General features: G+C 41.9%; 1 protein-coding gene across 7 annotated transcripts in view; it reads right to left on the bottom strand.

The window, feature by feature from the left end:
- cdh23 (cadherin-related 23) overlaps positions 1-21,554 on the bottom strand; it is a 1,156,658-nt gene that overhangs the window by 34,079 nt on the left and 1,101,025 nt on the right. For 4 of the 7 annotated variants that reach the window (XM_072282605.1, XM_072282606.1, XM_072282607.1 and 1 more), the window contains exons 51-56: positions 19,061-19,180; positions 13,597-13,786; positions 11,222-11,433; positions 8,667-8,858; positions 5,184-5,297; positions 1,150-1,276 (exon numbers count right to left, since the gene is read on the bottom strand). In XM_072282605.1, coding sequence (XP_072138706.1) covers positions 1,150-1,276; positions 5,184-5,297; positions 8,667-8,858; positions 11,222-11,433; positions 13,597-13,786; positions 19,061-19,180 — 955 coding nt within the window. Of the gene's footprint in view, positions 1-1,149; positions 1,277-5,183; positions 5,298-8,666; positions 8,859-11,221; positions 11,434-13,596; positions 13,787-19,060; positions 19,181-21,554 lie in introns of those variants that run through there. The other 3 variants (XM_072282608.1, XM_072282618.1, XM_072282610.1) reach the window with 2 other exon arrangements.

Raw genomic sequence — 21,554 nt, 5'->3', positions numbered from 1 at the left:
TTAATATTTAATATTTGTAATCCAGGGAGTGGGAAGCACAGAATTAAATATCGCTGTGATGATTGTACATTCTAGTATCAATTGTTTGGCGACAATAAAGTATAAAGTATAAGAGTATAACTTTTGACACCCTTACTAACAATATAACCACATAATTGATTTAATCTTAAACTAAGTTCCCAGTACCTCAAAATGGACACGATGGCAGGAACTGTGGGATTTACTGGATGAGATGGACAGCTTGGTTCAGGGGACGTGTTTTTGAATTTCCGGATGGTTGAGGCCAAGTGGTGAAAAACTGGTGGGGCACAGGGAGGGATTATGAGGATGTTGTAACGTGGAGGAAGGCTTTGCACGGGCAAGGAGGCAAGGTCATTGCATGAAGGTTACATTGGCTCCGGGATGTGTGGCGACACCTGCGGGCTGCCCCCAGCACATCCTTGAGTGTGGTGGTTGTTAACACATTTCACTGTATATTTCTATGCACATGTGATAAATAAATGAATCTGAATCTGATGACATTAAAGAGAATAACATATAGTTTTTGTTTTGGTCTTCAGTCAGACAGAGTTAACAAAACGTCTTCTTCTATTATTCTTTCATGAAACATTGAAATAGGAGACTGAAACAATGTCTATTGTCTATTCCTTATTGCTTTTGTTGTGGCTATTTTAGTGGGTATTGGGAAGCAGATGGTCAATATTGGTTAGTTAGGAGTCACATATAGATCAGGTTGGGTAAGGACAACAGACTTCCTTCTCTGAAATGCGCTCAACCAGAATGGAATGTAGTAAGCATGCGGTCACCATTTCTGACACCAGCTTTTAAATCCAGTTTAATTAATTACTTGAATGAAAATTCCCCACTTGCCATGATGGAATTGAACACATTGGTATTAAGACTCTTAATACCAATCCAGTACTGTGACCATTGTACTGTGCTATGGAGGGAGAATATAAAGGTCATGATTCTCTGAGATTTGGACTTTGGATATTTTGGGGTTATTCCAAATGCACCCAATATGGTTGGTTCAGAGGGTAGGAATAACCAGGTCAGCAAGCCAAGGAATAGAAGATGACAATAGAGTTGGGAATAATACACAAAGTTCAGGCAAACAATGAAGTACACCTCAACTGACTGGGAACGCACCTGCTATGAAGTAATAGACCACAGCATTAGCGCCCTCATCTGCATCGATGGCTCCAGTCACATTCCCAACAACCGTCGCAGGATCAGAGTGTTCAGCCACAAAAAGGAGCTGGTACTGTAAACTTCTCTAACAAAAGAGGAACATCGCATCAGATCATCTACTTATTATTGACAGAGAGATAAACTCAGCAAAAACATTTGAAATTGAAACAAAACCTTCACATTCTTATAACTTAAAACAAAGTTGACCTTTGTCTCTGCACTTTGGAAATATTTTCCATTTTATTCCACTTGTGCATTTTCCTACATGGTTCCAGAATCTTAATTGTTTTAGAGATATAAAGATGGTCACCCTTCTTTTAAAACGTACCCATCTACTTTTCATCTCTAGTTTATTTGAAACACCATTACAATGTGCTACGATTGGGATGCTGATCTTTTTCAGTGTTCTAGTTTCCTGAAAATTACAACAATCTAACTTAAATTCAAGTTTAATTGTTATTCAGCCATATACGTGAATGCAGCCAAATGAAGCAGTGTTCCCCTGGTGCCAAGGTACAAAACGCAGTTCAAACAGTGACACACATAACACAGCGCAGAGAGTTACGATAGAAGAATCACATACAGTCACAATAAAAATATAGCCCAAGTCCCTGAGTGGCATGGCCTGTGAATTGATGGTGCATGGGATGTTGTCATGGAGCCACGTTCCTGCAATGACAAGCACACAGCAGTTTCTCATCGTGCATTAGTACAGCCCCAGGTGAATGCAAATCCATCCTGTGAACTGCTACTTAGCTTTCCTGTACAAATTTGCCAGTTTTATTTAATTGTTTGGCTGCCATGATGGGGAGACGAACATATGAAGGTCCAGAACTCAGGTCATAAATTAACAATTTTTATAAGAGATGAGAACCACCAACTGATGTGGGAAGAAAAACTACTAGTTACTCAGCACCTTAGTAGAGCAGTTAGAAATACTGCTTTAACTGAGGTAAATCTGCACGTAACCTGACTATTGCAGAACCCCTGCTCACTGACTTCTGCTGTCTGGTTTCTTACCCAGTGAGGATCAATATTTGTTTGCAATCTGAAACATTCATGAGGCATGCAACAGCACCATTCACGTCTACTGATCACTCTCAGTCTTCACCTCACAGACAGGTCTTTCCCATCTCCCTCTCACCCCGTCTCTTTCTGACATTTTCATGTGAAAAATATAAAAGTAAAACTTGATTCATTTCTCATAACTGCATTTCTCATACCAGCTGTCACTGCATGACCTTAAATCATCGGAGCATTTCTAATGAGCCCTAGGAAAGCATATCTCATCTTCACATAGGTTTCCAGGATCCTCAAAGTCGCATCTTTATGACATTTATGAAAACCAGGTTGTTTTCCTTATAACAAAGGAACTGAAAGGTAGATGTATTCTACATCAGGGCAGACAAAGCTAATACAAGGGCGCATAAATTTAAGGTGGTATGAGGAAAGTATAGGAGGGATGTCAGAGGTAGGGTTTTCCCTACATAGAGAGTGGTGAGTGCATGGGTGTGCCTCTTAGGTAGGCACGTGAATGAAAAGAAAATGGAGGGCTGTGTGGGTGTGAAGGGATAGACAGATCTTTGACTAGGTTAAAGTGTCGGCACATCATCACAGCTGAAGGGCCCGTGCTGTGCTGTCCTGTTCTGTGTTCTACTTTCATTTGGTAAAGTAACAGAGCAATTTAAAACAGAACAGTTTAAAACAGTTTTAGGATGGGGCAGGCTGACCACTCCTCACTGTATAAAAATAGCTCCTCTGCAGAGAGTTAGGAGCATCAAGTTTCTGGGAGTGCACAAAGCGGAGTTTCTCTCCTGGTCCCTCAAAACACTACCTCTTCAGTCAAGAAAGTATAGCAGCAGCTCCACTTCCAGAGGAGATTAAGGTGAGTGAGCCTCCCTCCACCCTCATTCTAACCAATTTTTACAGGAACACTATTGAGAGAGTCCAGACCAGCTGCATCACTGTCAGGCATGAGAATTACAGCTGAGAGGATCATCGGGGTCTCTCTTCTACCCATCTGAGATATTTACCAGGAGTGCTGCATAAATAGGGTTCTGAGCATTGTCCCTCCCAGCCTTTCCACAATTTCTTTAACACCCCCCCCCCCGCACCACCAGGCAGGAGGTACCGTAGCATTAGGACAAGGACTGTCAGGATGGGAAAGAGACTATTGAACTCCCTGCCTCTACCCAGGTCTCATCATGCATGAAGCTCCAGTACCGTAACACTGTTTACTTTTTAACTTGTATTGTAAATGCACCTTATGCTAAATGCCAGTAATCTGGAATATATTATACTATTTGTTAATTTTTTTGTGGTACTATTACTTGACGTGTTGCGTGTCAGTTATATGAACTGTGTCGTCCACCTTGGTCCAGAGGCACATTGGTTCATTTGGTGATACACAAGTATGTGGTTGAATAAAAATAAAATTAAACTTGCATTTGAACTTGATAATAGGCAAATGAAACTGCCAGAAAGATTGGGCACTCGCTGAAAATGACTGAACAGCTTGACAAGGTGGTAAAAACAATGTAAGCCATGGTTGTCTTTATTAGTCAAACCACTGAGTTCTAGAGTCAAAAAGTTATGTTGCAACTTTTTAAAAACTCTATTTAAGCTGCATTTAGAGCATTGCATTCAGTTGCTCCATTAAAGGGAGGATGTGGATGCTTTGGAGGGAGTGCATGGATTAGAGGGTATATGCCATAAGGACCATAAGACGAGAAGACATAGCAGCAGAATTAGGCCATTCGATCCATCGAGTCTGCTCTGCCATTCCATCAGGGCTGAATTATTATCCCTTTCAACCCCATTCTCCTGCCTTCTCCCCATAACCTTGGACATCCTTATAATCAAGAACCTATTAACCTCCATTTAATATACACCATCTGTGGCAATGAGTTTCACAGATTCACCACCCAATGTCTAAAGAAATCCTGTTCTAAAGGGATGTCCTACTCTGAGGCTGTGCCCTCAGAATGAAGAATAAGGAGAGGTTGGATAAACCTGGGTCATTTTCTCTGGAGGGGTGGAGGCTGAGGGGAGATCTAATAGAAATTTATAGATTATGATAGGCATAGAGAGCTGGTATCTTTCTCCAGGGTAGAGTGTCTAATACTAAGGAAAAAGGAGTAATTTAAGGTGAAAGGGGGTAAGTTCAAAGGAGATGTGCGGGGCTAAGTTTTTATTTCATTTACCTCAGAGGGTGGTGGGATGTGCTGCTGGGGTGGTGGTGGAGGCAGATGCAACAATGGTGGTTAACAGGCACATAGACAGGCATATGAATATGCAAAGGATGGAAAAATATCAAAGTTCTAAGTTTAATTAAATTTATTATCAAAGTATATACAGTATATGTCATCATATACTGAGATACATTTTCTTGCGGGGATTCATGTAAATAAAACACAAAGACTGACAAACAACCAATGTGCAAAAGAAGATAGACTGTGCAAATACAAGAATAATAATACTAATGATAAGAAAATAGATAATATTTCCAACATGAATTGTGGAGTCCTTGAAAGTGAATCCAAAGGTTGTGGAATCAGCTCAGCGTTGAGGTGAGTGAAGTTATCCATGCTGCTTCAGGAGCTTGATGCGGACCTTGTGTAGGCAGATGGGATTATTTAAGTTAAGTAGTTAATTACTGGTTTAATTAATTTGGCACAAATTTGTGGGCTGAAGTGCCAGTTCCTGTGCTGTACTGTTCTAAGTTCTAAGATAAAAAGATTTTTTTCTCTCTCTCTCTCTCATCCAGCCGTTGTCCTTAGGAACACAGTGGTTGAATGGATACTAGAAGGAGTAACTTATATGCAGGGCTATAGAGACAGTGTTGGGTAAACTTGGCTAACTTCCTTTCCTGGCATAGCTCAATAGCTGCCTTCTTCACTGTAAGGATTTCTTACACAAGTCCCTGTGTTTACAGAGCCCAACTGCTCGTCTATTCCTGACCGGATTCAGTGTGTTTACTGAACTGTCCTTACAGGCGGCTTGAGGAAGAGGGGCTCATTGTCGTCAATATCATCCAGGGCCACTTGCAGAAGCTGTGTGGTCTCGTAGGGAACAGGTTGCCCTAGGTCATAGGCCAAGAGAATGAGCTAAAGAGAAAACAAAAATAATCAATGAAGAGACGCATTACCTGGCATCATTCCATAAGTCCACTACAGATATCCTTTTTCCTGTCCAGACTAGAGACAATGTAAATACTCCATTCAATTACCTCCAGATTTTATGCATCTTTATGCATTGGTTGACTGCATTTTGGTGGAGAAATAGCCTTGTATTGATCGGGAGAATAACACAGAAACAGAAACATTGAAAACATACAGCACAATACAGGCCCTTTGGCCCACAAAGCTGTGCCGAACATGTCCTTACCTTAGGACTACCTCGGCTTATCCATAGCCCTCTATTTTCCTAAGCTCCATGTATCCATCCAGGAGTCTCTTAAAAGACTCTATTGTTTCCGCCTCCATTCCACACACTCACCACTTTCTGTGTAAAAAACTTACCCCTGACATCTCCTCTCTACCTACTTCCAAGCACCTCAAAACTATGCCCTCTCATGTTAGCCATTTCAGCCCTGAGAAAAAGCCTCTGACTATCCACACAATCAATGCCTCTCATTATCTTGTACACCTCTATCAGGCCACCTCACATCCTGTCTCTCCAAGGAGAAAAGGCCAAGTTCACTCAACCTATTCTCATAAGGCATGTTCCACAATCCAGGCAACATCCTTGTAAATCTTCTTTGCACCCTTTCTATGGTTTCCACGTCCTTCCCGTAGTGAGGTGACCTGAATTGAGCACAGTACTACAAGTGGGGTCTAACCAGGGTCCTATATAGCTGCAACATTACCTCTTGGCTCTTAAACTCAATCCCACGATTGATGAAGGCCAATGCACCATATGCCTTCTTAACCACAGAGTCAACCTGTGTAGCAGCTTTGAGTGTCCTATGGACTTGGACCCCAAGGTCACTCTGATCCACCACACTGCCAAGAGTCTTGCCATAAGTACTATATTCTGCCATCATATTTGACCTGCCAAAATGAACCACCTCACACTTACCTGGGTTGAACTCCATCTGCCACTTCTCAGCCCAGTTTTGCATCCTATCAATGTCCCACTGTAACCTCTCACAGCCCTCCACACTATCCACAACACCCCCAACCTTTGTGTCATCAGCAAATTTACTAACCCATCCCTCCACTTCCTCATCCAGGTCATTTATAAAAATCACAAAGAGTAGGAGTCCCAGAACAGATCCCCGAGGCACACCACTGGTCACCGGCCTCCATGCAGAATATGACCCATCTACAACCAAAGGCCTTCTGTGGGCAAGCCAGTTCTGGATCCACAAAGCAACATCCCCTTGAATCCCATGCCTCCTTACTTTCTCAATAAGCTTTGCATAGGGTACCTTAGAGCATATTTTTGGGGGTTAGCACATATAGCAAATAACTTCAGCAACTGACTTCAGCCACCGGTCTTCAGATGTGAATATGACCTTAAAACTATAAGATATAGGAGCAGAAGTAGGCCAATCGGTCCATCGAGTCTGCTCTGCCATTCAATCATGGACTTAACCAATTCTTCCAGTCATCCCCACTCCCCTGCCTGCTCCCCACACCCTTTGATGCCCTGGCTAATCAAGAACCTATCTATCTCTACTTTAAATACACCCAATGACCTGGCCTTCACAGCCACTCGTGACAACAAATTCCACAGATTTACCACCCTCTGACTAAAGTAATTTCTCCGCATCTCAGTTCTAAATGGACGTCCTTCAATTCTGAAGTCGTGCCCTCTTGTCCTAGAATCCCCTACCACAGGAAATAACTTTGCCATATTTAATCTGTTCAGGCCTTTTAACACTCAGAAGGTTTCTGAAATCCCCCCCCCCCCCATTCTCCTGAACTCCAGGGAATACAGACGAAGAGCTGCCAGATGATCCTCATACGGTAACAGTTCATACAATGTGAACTGTAGATTAAATCGAAAGTGCAACTCTGAACAATAGGTTCCAAAGACTATGAACCACAGTTAAATGCAAGACACCACTGTTCATTGGAAGACCAGACAATGCTGATTAAGTTTGTTATTGTGTGTCTATTGTGTGGGTGCGAAGAGGGAGGTGTGAGAGTGGTTTACTATCCTTTGATCTTTAGCATATAAAATATGATGTAGTGTTGGGTCAGGCAGACCTTTTGCTACAAATGGTTCTCAGTACGATGCCTACTGTATCTCATTTTGTCTAATAAAGAGACCACTTTTTGTCTACCATTACTCCTCTCCAGTGACTTTGTTCACGTGACACCAAGGAGCCTTTGTGCCGTTTGTAGATTTTAGAATCTCTCTCAAGCCTGAGCAAATTTACAGACTGGGAGTACAGCCTAACTGGAAAGGCAAGGGCTATATCAATGGTGGTCTGGTGTTATCTACTCGGAAAAGAATCAGCACAACCAGTAGTTTTATGTCACTGAGGGTAAGGTTGGTTATGTCTGCAGGTGGCATCCATCATTAAGGACTCCCATCACCCAGGTCATGCCTTGTTCTCATCTGCAAGGAGGCACAGAAGACCGAAGGCACACACACAACGATTCAGGAACAGCTTTTTCCCCTCTACCATCTGATTTTTGAATGGACATTGAACCCATGAATGCTACCTTACTACTTTTTTATTTCTATTTTTGTATTAGTTATTCATTGAACTATCTAATATGTAGATACTAACTGTAACTCATGTTTTGTTTTCTATTATCATGCACTGCATTGTACTGCTGCTGCAAAGACAACATATTTCACAACACGTGCCGATGATATTAAACCTGATTCTGACTCTGATTCACTAAATAGGTTGTAATCAGCTTACAAAGTTCCAGGATTTGGTGATCATTCCATTTTACACCAGGATTACAATGGATGATAGTCACATACCAAAAAGTGAAAAGCTGTCGGGCAAGGGAGAACATATAAGAAAAGTTACCACACATGTGCTTTGGAAGTTGGATCAGCATTCAAGCTGCATAATTGTTTTTTTATCAGCTCATGTACAGTTACATAGTGCCTTGTAGCACTGCAGGGCAAGTAAAATCACCACTGTACTTCACGACTAATCACCTGAAGGCTGCACATTGAAAATTTGGAAGAATGCTAATCTTTTGTCAGTTCACGGCTCCTCAATGAATTTACAGTTCAGAAGCTGGCCATTCCGCCCAACTGCTCATTACTATATTTATTGATTGTTTTTTCACACAAGAAATTTCACTGCACCCTGGTGTATATGACAATAGATTAATCTGAATTTGAATCTGTATTTATACTCTGCACATGCTTCCTCCCATCCCACCTACTACAAAACCTCAAGAAACAACCAGCTAGATTTCAGATGACATTATAAGATAATTGTCTCCCACCACACTGCAGAGACGTCAGTAGAAGGACAAACTCCAGTTCTTACTCACATTATAGACAGCCTGCTTCTCTCTGTCCAACCTGGTTGTGGTATTGATGATCCCACTGATGGGGTCGATGCTGAAGTATTCCCAGTCTTTGTTGACTGCTGTCTTAAGGAAGCCATACCGGACGGCTCCATTCACACCCTCGTCGTTGTCGGTGGCCAGCACCTCATACACATTGAACCCGGGGTCCCTCTCCTGAGAACGAGCACAGAATATGCTTCAGGCATTTTGCTCTTGAGCCAAGTCCAGTTCCTTTACTGAAGCATTCACGTCAATACACTCAAAAGGACCTGAATGATATTCTTAGGGCAAGAGATCCAACTGAGTAATAGGACAGGGAGTGTTACTGTGTGAATGTTTTTCATGTGAGATCAGAGCAGCGAATACCACTGACACTTTCCAACTGTCTACATAAGGAGGTAGGACACTGAGAAGAGTATTTATCCACTTCAGCCTACTCTGCCACTCAGTATTACAGCTGTTTGAGTAACCCAAATCCTTTGGCTCGCCATCATCTCTGTTTAATGAAAATTCAGCAATCTCAGATTCATAATGAACATGGTCTTGCATCAATTACAGATGCCTCTTATGTTAAGGGTGGCTGGTTAGTGGTTGTATTCCTGGAGAACAGTCCATATTGTGAACTTTCTGTAACATGAATCTACGTCCTCTGCACCTGTGTCAAGAAACGCAAGTTGGAAAAAATAATTCTATTTACTTAATTTCCCACACAAATTCAATGAAAGTAGATTTTATTCTTTACTCCACTTTTCTTACATAGTGATTTGTGACATCTGTAAGGTCCATTATCCATAACCCAAATGGTTGTACCAGGGGATCACCTGGACTACTTATGGTGGAGAGTTTGACCACACCAGAATGTGTGATGTTTGACTGTGGTCCCTAGACTGAGACTCTTCAACCAACAGAAACAATTTCTCTCTAACTACCTTATTAGTTTGTCTTAATATCTTGAAGATTTCAAAAAAGATCACCTTTAGCCTTGTAAATTCCTGGTTCTTACAAGCCTGGTTAGTGTACCTTTGGATATCCTCTTTAGAGGCAGGCAATGTAATTTCAGCAGAGGCAGTATGCAAAAATCTCACTGCCAAACAACTGGACAGAATGGAATTGATGGAATGAAGATTGCGCCTCTCTTTATACGTAGGTCCTCTCCAACTTTGGAACACCCACTTAAGTGCAGTCACAACATAGAGTTGCGACTTTGGGAGACGGGGTGATGCATCTGCTAGCTGCAGTGGGGCTGCAGCATCTTCTGCAGAGAGGAAACTCAGTATGCATCCACATTTTTGACTTGTGAACAGATCAGGATATGAACCGTTCAGAGGAACTGAATCCTGTTGAAGATTGGTGAATCATGTTGCCTTTTTCCTCTCAGGTTGGATGAGAATAAAACTAGAGGTCATAGATTGAGGATGAAAGATGAAACATTTATTGGTAATTGGTAATTATTGGAGGAGGAGAAGATGGCGGCGCGACGCAGCTTGCAGCGGCCACTCCGGTGAATCATATCAGTTATCTGTCAAGTAGGATGCCATGCACAATCCTGATTTGATGGAGACAGACATGAAAGCACGGAGGAACATCTGGTGAAACTTCTGAACTGCCCGTTTCGCTGCCACTGCTACTGTGGGATCCAGAATCTCCGGAGGGGAAGGCCCCAAAGTCCTCGGCTTTGCTTGTTGCCCGGCAGGCGGGGCAGGGGTCGAAGCGCTGCGCAGAGATGGTGCTCAGTGCTTGGTGTCAGAAGGCTGGTTGGAGGCTCTAAGTTTTTGGATGGACTCAGAGTCGGCTGCGGTCGGGTGCTTCCAATGGTGCTGCATCGGCAGTTTGCGGCGCTTGGAGGTTCATGGCAGGGAGAGTTCCTCCCTTCTACCGTCTCTGTGAGATGATGGGGCTATCGGGACTTGAGACTTCTTGTTTTACCGTGCCTATGGTCTGCTCTTCATCAAATTACAGTATTGCTTTGCACTGTTGTAACTATATCTTATAATTATGTGGTTTTGTCAGTTTTAGTCTTGGTTTGTCCTGTGTTTCTGTGATGTCTTTCTGGAGGAACATTGTATCATTTTTTAATGCATGCATTTCTAAATGACAATAAACGAGGACTGAGTGACCTCATAAACTAATCTAATCTAATCTGAGCAGGAAATTTTCACTCAGACGATGGTGTGAGTGTGGAATATAACATTTAAGAGAAGTTTGAATGGGTATATGTTTGAGAGAGGTATGCGGGGCTATGGTCCCGGTGCAAGTGGATGGAACTAGGCAGAAGACCAAACTGACATGGAAAAAATGGGCTGTAAGTCTTGTTTTTGTGCTGTTGTGTTCCAGGACTCTTATTCCTGTACATCTCCCATTACACTATTGGAGCTGAAATAAAACTTATTATTTCTAATGAGGCAGTTAAAAAGATCGAACAACTGGATGAAATAAAACTCAAATTTTGCTGTGATGTACCCTGAGAATTAGGGTGTGCAGATTTCTGAATGAGTCTCATTGCCAGTTAAAAAAGAGCTCCCTTTTTCTTTTATTACCTCCATGATGTGTAGAATTGTCCCATTGGGGGGCCTGACAAACACAGGTCGATTGTCGTTAACATCAATCACTTCGACCTTGAGCTGAGTTGTTCCCCAGAGTGGTGGTCTGCCTTTATCTGTGGCAACAATGGTCAAATTAAACCTCTCGTAGGATTCCAGACGCCGTGTGGTGGTGATCACTGCTGTGTTCTCATCAATCCTAAAGGCCTCTGTAATGAGAGAGAGGCACACAAAACAGATGACCAACACTTCATTAAAGACCCCTCACACCCTCTCCATGAACTGTTTGTTCTTCTGCCACCAGGCAAACGTTACAGTAGCATCAAAACTAAAACCACAAGGCTTCCTCCCACAGGCAGTCAGACTGCTAAATAGCTGCTCTACCTGACTCTCCTTTGGACACTTATAACTGATTTAACTGACATGTGGCTGTTGTGTTTTACTATTTATTGTTATGTTTATTATTTAGTCTTGTGTTTGTTATGTTATGATTGCACTGCCCCTGAGGAACGCGGTCTCATTCTGCCCTGCAGAGCTGATGAACGGTTAGAATGACAATAACGGTTTTTTGAATCTTGAATCTTGAATCTTATATCATGTGAAGTATGATAGTGCAATGATTATTTGATTTGTGCCTGGAAACTAAGTCCATAAACACTAAGCCTTGAGTTTGAATATTGTTGAGGCGGGGAGAGAGAAGAGGGAGAGAGAGTGAGGGGGAGGGAGTGGGAGTGAGGGAGGGAGAGAGGAAATGGGGAGGGGGAGAGGGGAAAGGGGAAGGGGTGGAGGGTGAGGGAGAAGGACAGTGAACAAGGAGAATAGATGGCAGGAGAGTGAGGGGAGCAAGACATCTGCAGAGAAGAGAAGGAAGTATGCAAGGCAAGCATCCACTTATACCATGAACCAACAAAGGTTAAGAAAGAGAGAGGAATTACTGGCAACATCATCTTCTAGCCTTCAGCCGTAATTAATGGCCAAACCCTTTCATAAACAATCTTTGTATCTAATGATTCTATTAAAATTTTGTAACTTTCCTTGGGGTTTGTAACTTGTGGTGGGAGCTGAGGTCTAGAGATGGGTTTGCAGAACTGTGGATGGGACTTGTTGCCTGGGAATGGGGATGACTGGATGAAGTGGATCAGCCCATGATTGAATGGCGGAGCAGACTCAATGGGCCGAATAGCCTGCTTCTGCTCCTATATCTTATGATCAAAGAACAGGAGATGGCTTTGGCTGATCATTGTATGATACAGGTGCAGTGTAACCTATGAGGCTAAGAAGGATGACATGTGCTTCTTTATTCACTCTGCTGCCCACCCAACTGCCACTGTTTTGGTGGGTTGGTTACCTCTTGCTTCATCTGCTGTTGATGTCCCTGCCCACATCTCTCCATGCCTATCTCTTCCCTCTCACTTTCTGCCAACTTCCTGCAACACCCGATACTATCAATGGTTCTCTATCGGGGGAGAAAAGTCTTTGGCGGTAGTGAATGGGAGTATCTTATGGTCTTATACTAAATGAGAGAATGGATCAGCTCATGATAAAATGGCGGAGCAGACTCAATGGGCCGAATGGCCAACTTCTTCTCCTTTGTCTTATGGTCTTATGGTCTTATCAAGTCAATTTGAGCTTATTGTCATGAGCACAAGTACCACAAGTTACGGGTACAGTGAAAAACTTGTTTGCAGCAGCATCACAGGTATGGAGGTAATAATAACACATAGTTTATTGTTTATACAAGACAGTGACGAGATAGAGAGAAAACAAGTATGCTAAATACAATGCAAAAAAACTGGTAAGTACAATCAGAGACAAGTCTGTAGTGGTGCAAGAGGGGGTCTGTATTGTTTAATTGCTGAGGTAGGGTTAGGGTTAGATTGATCTATTCCTGACAGGTCAAAGGGAACCCTTCCCACTGGAGTTAGCCCATCCCTCTATCTTTTCCAGTCATTCATTCAGCTTGGAACTTCCTGGGTAATCCTCTGACTGGCTCTGGGATTGGATTGGGAACCGTTTATTTCTACCACTTCTTTTATTTAGAAAGTTGAGAGCTACAGGCCTTGGGAACACCACCTACAAATTCCCCTCTATCACACATCATTCTGATTTCAAATATATCAGCTGTTCTTTCAATTATATAATGTCAAAATCTTGGAACTTCTATTGGACAGAAGTTGTTGACTCACTGCCGGCTTTTCAAGAGCAGTTAAGAATGGACATTGAACACCAACCTTGCCAGCAACTCACCTAAGTATTAAAAATTATTCGAAATTTACTCTGCAAAATCGTCCATGCACAAAGTAAGAGTTTCTAATATAATTATAGTATGCAAGTTAAATGTACAATGTTTTCTGAAAGAGAATGAAAGGTACCGTTGAAGCTACCTGCTCCTGGTCCCTGAATACTGTATTGTAACTCCGCATTTTCTCCCTCGTCCAGATCTGAAGCAGTCACAGTGACCACAGAGGCCCCTCCTGGCTCATTCTCATACACACTGGTGCTAAACACATTCTTTGAGAACTTGGGGCGATAGTCATTGACGTCCAGGACAGTTACCAGCACCTGTAGCAATAAACAATGCTTTCATTAACCCGCGTATGTCAAGTAACAGTTAGACCATCAGCTACGAGTAGTTTGAAGATAGTTTGGCTGGGCAATTTAAGTCCAGAGCTAGGATCCCATGATGATTGAAGATCGAATGGCTAGCACTCTCCAAACTCAGTATTGATTGGGGTATTCAGAGACTCCAGTGGAACTTTGGTGCAAAAGCCAAATGATGGAGCTGCTTTGATCTGAGGAATGAGTCACAGATTGTCCAATCCACAAAAAGTGATGTTAACAGTGTTTAGTGGAGGGCTGAAGGGAGGGGTTGCAGAATGCACAGGAGAGAGGAGGGAGGGGCAGAAGGAATGGAAGGGTGGGTTGGAGGCAGACAAGAGAGAACAGGAGGAAGAGGGACTGAGAGAAAGACTTAGAGGAGAGAGAAGGGAGAAGTTAAAGTCAGCATTAGGTATCCTCTGGATCAACAACTAACACACTTTGAGATCAAAGAGTGCTTGGTAAAATTCCCTCTGAGAACTTAGGCATGAACTGGCAAATACAAACAAGAAACAAAAGTCAAGGAAGAACAAACACAAAATGCTGGAGAACTGCAGGATGAAGGGCCTCAGCCTGAATCACCCGCATTTTATTCCTCTCCATTGATGCTGCCTGATCTGCTGAGTTCCTCCAGCATTTTGTGTGTATTACTCTGGATTTCCAGCATCTGCAGAATCTCTTGTGTTTGTAGTCAAGGAAGATGGTGTTATAATATTCACCCAGTGAGATAGATTTAACTGAGTGAAAGTAGAGAACATAAGCTCTGCCACAAGTGATTGGTGTTCACTGAAGGTGGAGCTGCCAAACACCAGGGAGTGTGCATGAGGTCCTTTGTCACTGGCCAAATGTTTGCCATATTACAAAGTAACCACATCCTCTTCCGTTTCTCAGAAACTTTGATGCAATCCCAGAACCACCAGCTCATTATAAAAAAAAGAGAAAAGGTGACCTGTGCCATGATATTTGTAGGGTTATTTACTGGACCAACACTCTGATTAAGCAGGGAAATGAATTGCACTCATCTTCAGTCTTCCTCCCACACTATTCCTTCCTGATAGCTCCTCTCCTCTTCCTACCACCACCCCTTCCTCCCTATACTCCATCTCTCAGTGTTCTTGCCTCTCCCTACATTTACCATGGCTGTCTATCTCATCCAGCTCCTTATCCCCTCGCTCCTCCTTCCCACTGAATGAAACAGACAGCTTTTCTATGCGGACTAAACAAGATTATTGGATTGAAACATCAAAGAATAGCTCTATCTGGTCTCCTCGGTGGATGCAAAAGTTTCTGTGATGCAATAGTGAAGGCTAGTATTTCTCCCCAATGTCTTCTGGTTGTTATATACTGCATAAGTAACACTATCACATTTTTTGCTTGTTGGACCTTGCTATGTAATATTGGCTTCTACATTTCTTTCATTCCACCTGTTCTGTACAAATGCAGGACTGGCCTCATTACTATTAAGCTTTGCTAGCTCTGTCATGGGCACTAGCCTCCCCACCATCGAGGAGATCTTCATAGGGTGATGCCTCAAAAAAGTGGCATCCATGTTTTAGGATTCTCACAACCCAGGACATGCCCCCTTCTCATGACTACCATCAGGGAGGAGGTGCAGAAGCCTGAAGGACCATACTCAACGTCTTAGTAACAGCTTCTTCCCCTCCGCCACCAAATTTCTGAATGGTCCTTGAAAATTACCTCATTACTTTGCTCTTTTTGCACTATATATTTATTATAAAAACTTTCCTGTTGTACCTGACAGTAGCTTTTTATGTACTGTACTGTAACTGCAGCCGCAAAATAATGCATTTCACAACTTATGTCAGTGACAGTAGATCTAATTTTGATTCTGAAGTGCTTATGACAGAAGGTGAGGACTGTAAATATATAGCAAGCAACATGTTGCTACATTAACAATATCAGAAGCAGGATTGGACTATTCAGCCCCTCGAGCTGCTCCACCCATCAATGAGATCATGACTCTTGAGTGTTTCAGTTCCAATGGTCTGTTTTTACTCCTCAGTCTTTTCATACAATTTCTAAATCTGGCTTGAGCCCAAGAGCTTTCGCCTTTGAGGGAAAGGAAGAGATAGAGTCACAGAGTCACACAGCACAGAAATAGGCTCTTCAGCTCAACTCATCCATGCCGACAAAAATGAGCTGGTCTCACTTGCGTGTATTTGGTGTATATCTCCCTGAACCTTTTCTATCCGAAGTAATGCATTGTACCTGCCTCTACTACTTCCTCTGGAAGCGCGTTCCATAAACCCTCCACCTTCTGTGTAGAAAAGGTTGCCCTGAGATTCCCTTTAAGTATTTCCTTTCCTCTTAAACCTCTGCCCTCTATTTTCAGACTCCTAAAACTGGGGAAAAAGTTACAAAGAAGTAGCAAGAAAAGTGTTAATGTAGTGTTAGCAAAGAACTTACATACCCTGGTTTTGATCTAAAGCAGACTGGCTAAGTCATGAGCATAAAAATGAGAGGGGTCAAATTTTCTGGATTCCTCAGCCCAGCAAGAAGCCTCTCTTGGTGAGACTAGAGACTCAGACTGGGAACTTAGAGCTTCTGATTTCCCTGCTTATTAATATGAAAATGAATTATTGAAAGCACTATGGACATTGTTTACTGGACTAAAAGGCCTCCTGCTTGGCTCCAAATCAATATCCTCGAATTGGAGCCTAGATTTGCTTCGAGTAATTTAACCCAATCAAGAAGCTCAATATTTGAACTCAATTTCATGCTTGACGAGTTATCATCAGATCAATTCAGTGTATCTTTTTTTAAAACTAGAAACTTTACAGATTTTTAAGTCTGCCTCTCCGAGAGTATCTAGACATTTTGCCCTTTATTGTCTGACCACATGACTACCCAAATCAGTCAATGGAAGGTTGCCAATGAAAGAATGTTCTAGAACAGGAACCAAGCTTTGAAGAAAATCAGAGCTATGTTGAAAGAGCTGCAGAAAAGAACTACACCCCACATCCTGTCCTCTTCAATTTACTTTGAAACATACCTAAATATTATCAGAATTTTTACGCAGATGCAGTTGGCCTACTAGCAATGTCATGCAGTGGGAAGCATTTGCAGTTGGGCTTCTCCAGAATGCAAAAAAAAAAAGTAGGGATTAGCTTTATTTGCCACAGGTGCATCAAAACATCGAGTGTTATTTTGTCTAAACGACCAACACAGTCCACAGATGTGCTGGTGGGGGAAGGGGGTTGCAACCCTCACTTCTCACACTGACATAACATGCCCACAACTCACTAAACCTAACCCTGACCCATACACCTTTGAAATGTGGGAGGAAACCAGAGCACCCGGAGGAAATCCACCCGGTTTCAGGCAGAAAGTACAAACTCCTGCAGTTTTGAGATTTCTACATACCTCTTCAGATCACTCACACATCTTCAATTTGCAACACCAACCTCACTGTAGCCAGGTCTACCAGCACTCCAAGCCCAAAACTTCTCTGCCTCTCCTTCCTTAAAGCACATCTATTTTGTCCAAAAGTCTTCTTGTCTGGCTGAGAATCAAGATGTACTTGATACTGCTTCTGCAAAGTGCATTGGAGCGTTTTACTGCATTACTAGTGCCTGACCAATGGAGGTAGTTGTTGTAAAATGGAAATGGTTGAACGTTCTGAGGATCATGGTAATTAGTAAATAGGTTTATTATTGTCAAATGTACCAAGGTAGAGTGAAAATCATTGTTTTACGTGCCATCCTTACAGATCATTTCAAAATATCAGTAGTAACATCAAGGCAGTACAATGGAAAAGCAGTAACAGAACACAGATTATATTGTTACAGAGAATGTGTAATGCAGGCAGTCAATAAGGTGCAAGGCCATGACAAGCAAATTGTGAGGTCCATCTTATTGTACAAGATACACTCTTGGGACTGATTGACACCTATCATCTTTCACAAGCCAGAATAGATTTCTCTCTCGTTATGTGATCCAAATTAGAGGCTAAAGTGGAAAGTTAAAAGCACTGTGCACACTTCATAATTTCAAGATCCTTTCACAGGGTTCTGATGTTCTTTGCCTGCTGAGGTTTGTCTTAGTATACCGTCTCGTGAATCTTTTGTGTTATTATGTGTGTACATAATAAAGAACTTCAGTTCCCAGCGTGAAATGCGGGCGGTTGTTCTGGATGTTGGTGAGTGGGGTTGCATGAGCTCTGGTCGAGCTGAAGCCATGAGCTGATTGTATGCAATCATGTGCAGCTAAAGCCATTACTGTAAATAAATAGGTGCTAGCGTTTTACCAACACTGTTTGTATTTATAGAGAACAAACATAACACCTTACACTTCTATATTGAAAGTCATACAGCACAGAATTGGGCTCTTTGGTTGACTATGGCTATGATGATCATTAATACTATTCTAATTACCAGAACTAGGTCCCTTCAGGCCGTGAATTCCAGATTCCAGACATGGTCTGGGTGAAAATAAATCCTCTTCAGATCCCCAACAAACCCCTTACCCCAATACCCTAAACTCAGGCACTCTATTTTTAGACATTTCTTCCCTATCTGCAGATCCTCATAATTTTGTATATCTCTGTCAGTTTGCTCTTCAGCTTTGCTGATCCAAAAATAAGAAATCCAGCCTATTCAGTCTCTTCTATAGATGGCACGTTCTATTTCAGGCAACATATAGCTGAATCTCATTAATATGATCTCCAGTGCAATCATGCCCTTACCCAAGTTACCCTCTCTCTATGCTTCTCACATCTGCTTATAGACAAAACATTGAAGTAAGTGGAAGGTTCTTGAGCTTTAGCTGGTGCGCTGTGCTTTACTTATAACCACTTTGAAATACTGGGCAAATGGGTGACCTCACCAGAATCCCACTGTCTTTGTGTGAACATGTTTTCTTAGTATCTCCCAGCTGCAATTCTGAGACTGGACTTTCTTCTGGATTCTTCCATCAAAAGGAATAGAAGCTATCCAACAAAATACATCATTAAAACCACTGTTAAACCATTTTACCTCCAGGGAAGACACCTCTAGTCTCTGAAATTCAAGCTTAATCTTTTCAGAATTATTCCATTGAATATGTGCTGCATCCTCAGCGAGGCCAATATCTGAGGTGAGAATTTCTGAATATGTTCCCAGTGCAATAATTCCAGAGAATAGAGAGTGACAGAATTGATTTGCTTCCCTAATTAACTCCCATAAAAGTACCAGGAGCTCAGAGCATTTGCAATCACACATCAGTAAGTAGAAGACTTACCTGCACAGCATTCTCTCTGCGATTACTTGGATTGTCACCTGGGTTGTCCTTGGCAACGGCCGTCAATGTATAGTGGTCCTTTTTCTCCCGATCAAGTGCAGCCAGAATGTAAATATCACCCTTTATATTAAAAAAAAACACATTTCATTACTGCAGCAACTTCACTCAAACTCATTTAATTTAACACTTCAAACACATGCTAGAATTCAGGCAGCATTTAATGCTTACTGAATAATATAGTCATAGTCATACTTTATTGATCCCGGGGAAATATCACTTATCCTTAATTGCCTGAATAAGGTCAATTAACAGAACTTGTCTCCATGACATAAATTCAGATGCAAGAACATAAGCATAAGAAGACAAGAAACAGAGGCAGGAACAGGCAAGCAGCTCCCTGTGCCCAACCCACTATTCGATGGATCTTGGCTGTTCCACCTCAATGCTATCAGACTGTATCTCTTGGAATCTATTTACCTCTTTTTGGAATGAAGTCAACAATGGAACTTGCCTAGCCTCCTGGGAAGAGAATTCCAAACATCCACCACTGTCTGATTAAATTAGAAACTGCAACTAGTTTGATCAGTCCTATAAGAATTTTGCAGAGTTCAATTAAATCTCCTCTCGCATCCTTCTAAACCACAGAGTACGGAAGCCTAGCATCTTGAATCTTCCTCATATGACAAAACCCACCATTTCAGGAACCAGCTTATGTTCTCAAATCTGAATTTATGATATGAAGGCAAGTTCAAAATGCAGAGGGTTGTTGAATTTAAATCACTTAATCTTAATAATCTACAATAACAAGCTGCTGTTAGTAATGGCTGCCACTAAACCACCAGTGATATAAAAAACCATCCGGGTCAGGTATGTTCTTCAGAGTAAGAAATATGCATTTTCCTACTCCAGATCCACATGAAGCAAGTGAGGCAAACTGCTACAGTTCTGTGAACTGACTTTATTCAGGCAATTAAGGATAAATGATAATACAGTATTCTATAAGCATTAAATGCTGTCTGAATTTACTTTTTTATTATTTGCATAAATTTTTTTTGCTCATTTGTTGTTTGTCAGTCTTTATTTATAGGTTATCACAAGTTCTACTGTATTTAATTTCCTGTAAATGCCTGCAAATCAATGAATCTCATAGTCATAGTCATACTTTATTGATCTCGAGGGAAATTGGTTTTCGTTACAGTTGCACCATAATTAAATCGTATTAAAACCATAAATAATTAAATAGTAATATGTAAATTATACCAGGAAGTAAGTCCAGGACCAGCCTATTGGCTCAGGGTGTCTGACCCTCCAAGGGAAGAGTTGTAAAGTTTGATGGCCATAGGCAGGAATGACTCAAGTAGTGATGTACAATTGCATAGAACTTCTTTACAAATGTAATCGAAGCCTGATCTTCTGTATCCTCAACTCCATCCCCTCACAAATCCTCTTGATACTCTCTTTGTAGTCAAAGCTCCACCTAACTTTGTATCATCAGCAAACTTGGAAATATGATTATGCTTTCTTTTTGATAATCATTTCTCAATTCATATCAGTAAATCACTACCGATTCTGTGAGCCCTAACCTTATTGATATGTGTGGGAACTCAAATACCCACAATGTTCTTCCTGTTTTTACTACATACAAGCTCAATGTGGCTGGTTGGTTGTTGTATTTCACTGTAACAGATGTTATTACCACCGGAGTTAGATTTTCTCCAGTATAAGTTCTTCAGGAAGCCCAAATGAATCACATCCACTGATTCTCCTTTATCTACTCTACTAGTCATATAATATAGAAATAGGAGCAGGGGTAAGGTCATCTGTTGGGACTTACAATTTGAGTAATTAGCAGATCACTTAAGAGGGAGTTGGCGTGGCTTTGTGTGTCAGTAAGACCAGGTATAGTGCCTTGTAGAAGTGTTCAGCCCCCAACCCTTTGTTCACAAAAAAGAATATTACAACCAAGGATTTTGATCAAGTTAGTTGAGATTTTTTATTTTTTTTAAGAAGTATTCATTCAGTACTTAGTTGAACCACCTCATGCAGCTATCACACCCAATGGTCTTTTTGGATAAGTCTCTATTACCCTTGCACAACATGATGGAGCAAGATCTACCTATTCCTCCTTGGAAAATTGCTCAAGGTTAGTTGGGAATGGTGGCAGATAGAAATCCTGTCAGAGATGTTTGATTGGGTTAAGATCTGGACTCTGACTGGAATATGGCTTTCTGATCAATCAAGGTGATTTGTCTTATCTGCTTGAAGCCAGATTTACTTGATGCATAATCCTGAGGGAAAGGGTCGGAGGGTGAGAGGGTGAGAGGGAGAGAGGGAGGGGGGATGGGAGGGGAAGGGAGAGCGGGGGAGAGGAGGAAGAGAGTTGGGGGAGGGAGAGTGAGAGGGAAAGAGGGGAAGGAAAGAGGGGAGGGGAGAGGGAGAGGAGAGGGCAAGGGAGAGAAGGACAGGACAGGAGAGGGAGAGGGAGAGAGAAAGG

This window comes from Mobula birostris, chromosome 18, assembly GCF_030028105.1.
Source record: "Mobula birostris isolate sMobBir1 chromosome 18, sMobBir1.hap1, whole genome shotgun sequence".
In the NCBI taxonomy this organism is placed as follows: Eukaryota; Metazoa; Chordata; class Chondrichthyes; order Myliobatiformes; family Myliobatidae; genus Mobula; species Mobula birostris.
Note: the sequence above shows the minus strand (reverse complement) of the source record. Positions and strands in the feature narration are given on the sequence as shown.